Here is a 6000-nt window from a genome sequence, read left to right as displayed (position 1 = left end):
AGAAGTCCCGTTCATTGACGATGTGGTAGCCAAGTGATACATTTACTAAAATGAATGCAAATGATCGGCATTAAAAGTTAGCTGAAAATAGAAATGAAAGGAATATATTTATACATTTCTTTACGCTTAAATTTGGAAACGAATAAGTATTTACCCGATATCAACAAATTCGGACATATTGCAAATCGTAGGACTGATTTTGGTTAGCATATCGATATTTAAATTTGACATAAGACATAAGACATATATTTATTGCACACAAATGTCAGAAAGTCAACATAAGGTAAACGGATAGAAAGTTACTGATCGAAACAACTAAAAGTTCTTTTGTTTGCAAACATATAAGAGAAACTTCTCAGTCTTTTTGTTACATCTTTTCATTCAAAAGTACAAAAATCTTTTTTATTACCATTGTTCAATGAAGATCTATAAATTTTGAATCGTAAGAAGGCACCATGAAGCATATTTGACAGCTTGTTTTCTTTGAAATTGTAGAAGCATAATGAATTATTTACCAATACGTTTTTGTTTTTCATGTTTGATTCAAAAACATACAAACTTGATTTACATTTTTATTGTTATCTCAATTATATGACTATTTCTTGACGAAATCTTCTTTACTTGAGGGAATGGAAACCCTCAGTACTTTCACTCTCTGAACTAGATAATTTAGCAATGATAGTATGAGACTAGCGATCTTATACAAAACTTGTTATAAAAAATACTCTCCAATCATATGAAAACAAAAATGTGAGTTAATCGGATGAGCAAAATTGGCACCATTTGATCACGAATTTATTTCGTAAACTTTAAGCTATAAATGAAACTTTATTATAAATTAATCTTGTATTTATAATTTATTCTATTATTGGGATAAACATCGGCATTTTGCTAAAAAAAAAGTATTTTGGTGACTTATAAAAGACGGACACGTCACAAGTTCAATACACAAAGAGTCGAAATAATATTCAATTTTATTTTGTCTTTTGTTTTCGGTTTCATTTCAATTAGGTAAAGTTGACCTAAGATAGTTTCTGAATTTTTTTCTTAGTTCATATAAATCAAGCATTTATACATGGCGAAGTTTCAAATAATTGGAGTACAGCGTTTACGATGAAGTTAGTGAAAAGCGCATATGATGCACCAAATTACTGAATGCTTTTTTTATAACTTTTCTTGACACATTTAGTTTAATACTAGGTTCCCGAGGTTCATTTAAATTGTTTATTTCTGAATTTGTATACGTTACTTTCAATTTAATTGTCAAATTAATCAATTATTTCATTTTAACCTTTTCTTATTGTTATTATATCATTTTTTTAATTACCGTGAATTAACCACACCTTCACGGGGTGTTGTCAAAGAATAATACACATATTAACACAATCCAAGAGGGGAAATGTTTGCTAGAATTAACAAGTCTGAAAGCGTACATATATTGTCTGACACCACAGTATCAGTTATATATGTTTGTTTAAAAACATATTTCACAGAAAAGCATTATAATACGATCCACTTTTAGCACATTTAACATATAAAATATCAGAAATTTATATCGGCCTATACCATAGAAATTTTAACTAATGAATACGAAAAAGATCTGGACGTCTGTTCGTTTTCTTCTCTTATTTTAAGTTGGTTATAAGGTTTGCAGAACTGTCATCGACGCGCTTTAAATTACGATAAAAAATGAAATTAATTTCACTCCCGGCGTGCCCCAAACAAAAATACGTCCCAATAGACTGGTAAATTCCATCAAATGAAATTAACAATTTTCAATTTTCTTCTTTATTTGTATTCATATAAAGATAAAACTGGGTGAAAATGTGTTTATGTTATTATGAACATATTAAGAAGACAAGTTTTGTAGCTGCCTTGGACATCATAGATGTCAAATTTGAAAGGGCTGTGCCAAAATTGATTTAAAGCCAAAATTATTTCCAATTGAAACTGAAACTCAACACGCTGCTCACTTCATACGGGTTTTAGATTGATAAAATGTTAGTTTGTTATGATTAAAGCCGGTTTTGTTCAACTTCGACATGAAGATAAAAAGAGATGAACATGTACTTTTAATGTTTTGTTAAAAAAATTGCACTATTTGAACATGCAAAGAAACGCATTGACGTTGTTAGGAGACACATCCTATAAATTTCCTTACGTACAAAATGAGGCGCCACTTTGAATATAAGCATTTTCAACAATAACTGCTCTTAGACGACAAATGTCGTAGATACGAATCGTCAAACTAGAATCTTTTCAAATGTGAATACATCGTTAAAGATAGCGAATTGCTACATCGACAAGAAATGGATAAATACGAAAATAAGTTTGTTTATAGTTATCACTTTGTGCAGAGATACACGGTCAATACTGTTGTTGTATGGAATCTACGCGGGAGTATTGCGGATAATAAATCAGAATCGGACGGTGTCAGTTTGAACAGCTATCGTATTTGAGCTTACCATCATGAACTCCGAATAATTTTTTTCACTCTTTTCAATTATTATTCTACTAATCGTCTCTACTTCGTATAAAACGGTAAATAAAGTCATTTTTTTTTATCTGATTCATATGTTACATTCCTCTACAATGTGCCTTTTGATCGAGAAAAATGAGGATTGAACACTTGTGAACTATTAAGATTAGAAAAACAATGAAAACAACACTTTATTAAATTCAAGCATCTGAATCGCTTTTTCTGAATTTACCTTCATAAGGAAGCCACGGATGTATAGGAACCAAACAGTTTTAGAGCTATATCACCAAGAAAGATAAAGATAATAGCCAAATGTATCCAAGGGAGTTGAAACATAGTTTCTTAATAGCTTCTAACTTTATGATCGGATAATTTTAGAAAGGTTTGTTCAGTACTAACAACTGAGCTGGAAGAAAATCTGCAGCATTCATACTTCAATATATGCAATCAATTAGATATTTACAAATAATATTTAAAACTTTTAAATCGTCGAATATGTGTTTTTTTCATTTTATATTGCGATTTCCCGAAACTTTATTACTGCCTCTATTAAAGTATTAAAGCAAATACCGTACTCTAAGGTAAATTCAAAAGGGTACGTCTATGAAAACTGACAAAATTAAACGATAGATTATCAACCAACGGAACGAATGGGAACAACATCATATTGTCACATATATATATATATATATATCAAAATAGTACAACACCAAAAATAAGTAAACAAAGAAATATTGAATAATAATAACAAAACTGGATATTTTGAATAACAAATATCCTACAACAACAGAAGTTGCTTTATGTAAAATGGTAACGTGAATTCAAAAAGATATTTATTCATATGTATTTGAAAATTGAATCTATAATAAATCTGTAGTTATTTTAAAACAATGATTAGAAATACATAATAATATAAATCATAAACTTTAAAACTAAAATTTATCCTTCTAAAATCCTGCTCCAGCAATTTCGCCAGGAACATCATTTGGACTGCGACTATCGGCTAGAATGTTGCTATTAAATTCGGCCCTGTGTCCATGCTGTTCACATGCAAATATAAATTGCCACGTGACTACAGTTTCTCCAGGTAAAACTGAAAAAGAAAGACGTTTTTGTCACTTATAACAAAACTATTATAGATGTACTTAAAGCTTTTAATGCATTATTATGTTGTAGTCAATTAATTCCTTGTCATGTACAGCTGTATTAACGAAATGAAAATAGATTTTAAAACAATATTCTTACACAATTGATGGGTGGCATATATATAAGTTCTCAATTTTAGGGGAAAGTCCGTATTGAGTTCTAGTCGTCACAATATAAGAAAATATATTTAATTTCAATTGTATTTGTTCCTTGAAATCAATTTGAGTAGTATTGTATCTGTAGATTTGTCACTCTGATTCAAACAAAATATTCTCTGTAATTTACATTTACAAGATGTTTGATTTCCTGATTGACAATAAACTCATTATATATACCAGGATTAAAATTTTGTACGCCAGATGCGCGTTTCGGATACAAACAACACAGCAGTGTGCTCGAATCAAAAAAGTTAAAAAGGCCAAATAAAGTACGAAGTTAAAGAGCATTGAGGACTCAAAATTACGAAAGGTTTTACTAAATACAGCTACGGTATAGTATTCCTGGAGTAAAAATCCGTAGTATTTCGAAAAATTAAAATTTTCATCAACAATTAATTTATAATTATGACCATATCAAGTATAATTCATGTCAACACAAAAGTGCTGACAAATGGGTTGGTGATGACATATTTGTTACATTTAGAGGACGTGTTTTAAAACTACCAATCAGTATTCCCATGGGAACCAACTGTGCCCCTTGTCTTGCTTGTTCCATTATTCATATGAAGCTGATTTCGTACAGGAGCTTCTTAGGAAGAACGAAAAGAAGCTAGCATTATCTTTTAACTTCACTGTCCGCTACATAGATAATATCCTCTCAATAAACATTCGTAGAGTGACAGAGGGTTGCTGTTAAAAAAAAGCTATTTAACCAAGAGTTCTAAGTGGTGAATTTGAAATCAATTCTCTAAGTTTGTACTTACATGAGCAACACTACGGGTGTCACATATAGAGCAGGATTTGCTTACCATTCCGGAGCACCTCAGATTACCCCTGGATTTTGAGGGGATTTGTGTTGCTCAGTCTTTGGTTTTCAATGTTGTGTTTTGTATACTGTCTGTTGGTCTTTTTCGTATTTTGCAATGGCGTTGTCAGTTTATTTTCGACTTATGAGTTTGAATGTCCCTTTGGTATCTTCCACCTATCTTTTGGCGTTATTATTGAGGATTTGATTGTTGTAATTGACCGTAATAATGTCTTCCTTTAGTTCCACACCGATAGTGGAAACCTGTACAGGTGAACTCAATAAATGTTAAATCAACCTTTTATCTCTCGTGTAACTGTTGTTTCGTCCAACCATGTTGCTGAAGAAGATCTTTGGAACATAGTTGATAAAGATGTTGACATTGACGAGGAAACACTTGCAGATCCAAACAAATAATTTACACCAGCTGTTGCTCCTACTGTCATTTCCCATTTAAACGAGAAAGATGAGGTAATACTTTCAGTTCTGGACTTTCCAACTTTGTATTGGATAGTCTGCTTGTGCTCTGCTGCCGGATCAATTACCATATTGACAATTTTCCACTTTCCAGTTAAGGTTGGTTTACCGTACACTAGAACTTCTTCGCTGGTATTGTACGGAGATACACATTCAAACTTCATCGCATAATGTTGATCCTGATGGAGACATACCACAGTTTGATTTCCTGGGTTATGGCTGCCGCCTTTTGGATGAGCGAATTTTCCTCCTTTGTGAATTATGACGTCATTTGCACTATCGATGCAAAAGAGGGCGCCTCCATGACGATCCTGATGTAGGACCAGATCAGTATTATTTCCTGGGTGCATACTGCCGCCATAAGGGTGTATTATTTTGCCACTGGTTACGTGTTGTATGTAACCCCATTGCCCATCTACAAGGTCAAATGTAAAATGCATCCTTTCGTGTGTTTCGTCGTATAGAACTATCTGGGTATTGTTGGCCGGATTTGCATGGCCCATGTAAGGATGGAAAAATTTACCGCTGGACTTGTGTTTAATAACAAATGTTGCCATGATCAAAACCCTATAATCTGAAGTATATATAAAACACATAAATTAGATCATTCTAAATCACTTGATCATTACAATTGAAAACAACTGGATAACCTTTAAAGGAAGTTAACTACTTTTATATAATGTTAAAGAAACGTAACAGAGACAGCAACCAAACAAAAGAAACAAAATTGTACCAAGAAAGTAGCTTACCGATAGATCACATTGTAAAGATCTAAGTATAGTGTAGTGTATACAACTAAAAGAAAAATTTAAAGCTAAACTGGACCTTAATGCAGAAAAACATGTTAAAAAATATTAATGCGTTCCAAAGTAATGAGGCTTTTAAAAAATGTACATGATTTTCAGAATTCAGTCATATAACTCTATGACTAGAAC

The 6000-nt window shown here is 31.8% G+C and overlaps 1 protein-coding gene across 1 annotated transcript; it reads right to left on the bottom strand.

The window, feature by feature from the left end:
* Window positions 1-3297: 3297 nt before the first annotated feature.
* LOC127735753 (alpha-D-galactose-binding lectin-like) lies at window positions 3298-5661 on the bottom strand. Its single transcript, XM_052246042.1, has 2 exons — window positions 4887-5661; window positions 3298-3572 (listed from the first exon to the last, which is right to left on the bottom strand). The coding sequence occupies exons 1-2, from the start codon at window positions 5659-5661 to the stop codon at window positions 3427-3429; spliced, it is 921 nt and encodes a 306-aa protein (XP_052102002.1). The 3' UTR covers window positions 3298-3426.
* Between the last annotated feature and the right edge of the window lie 339 nt (window positions 5662-6000).

The sequence above is a fragment of the Mytilus californianus genome, unplaced genomic scaffold (genome assembly GCF_021869535.1).
Source record: "Mytilus californianus isolate M0D057914Y unplaced genomic scaffold, xbMytCali1.0.p SCAF_3, whole genome shotgun sequence".
NCBI classification, from domain to species: domain Eukaryota; kingdom Metazoa; phylum Mollusca; class Bivalvia; order Mytilida; family Mytilidae; genus Mytilus; species Mytilus californianus.
The sequence above is the reverse complement of the archived record's forward strand: the minus strand, read 5'-3'. Positions and strand labels throughout refer to the sequence as shown.

Bases quoted from the DNA above. Each gene is read 5' to 3' on its own strand.
- LOC127735753 (XM_052246042.1), bottom strand. From the start codon at position 5,661: ATGTGTTTTATATATACTTCAGATTATAGGGTTTTGATCATGGCAACA. The intron at 3,573-4,886 runs GTTGATTTAACA...TTTCTTTTTCAG, and splicing joins AGTTACACGAGAGATAAAAG to TTTTACCTGGAGAAACTGTA.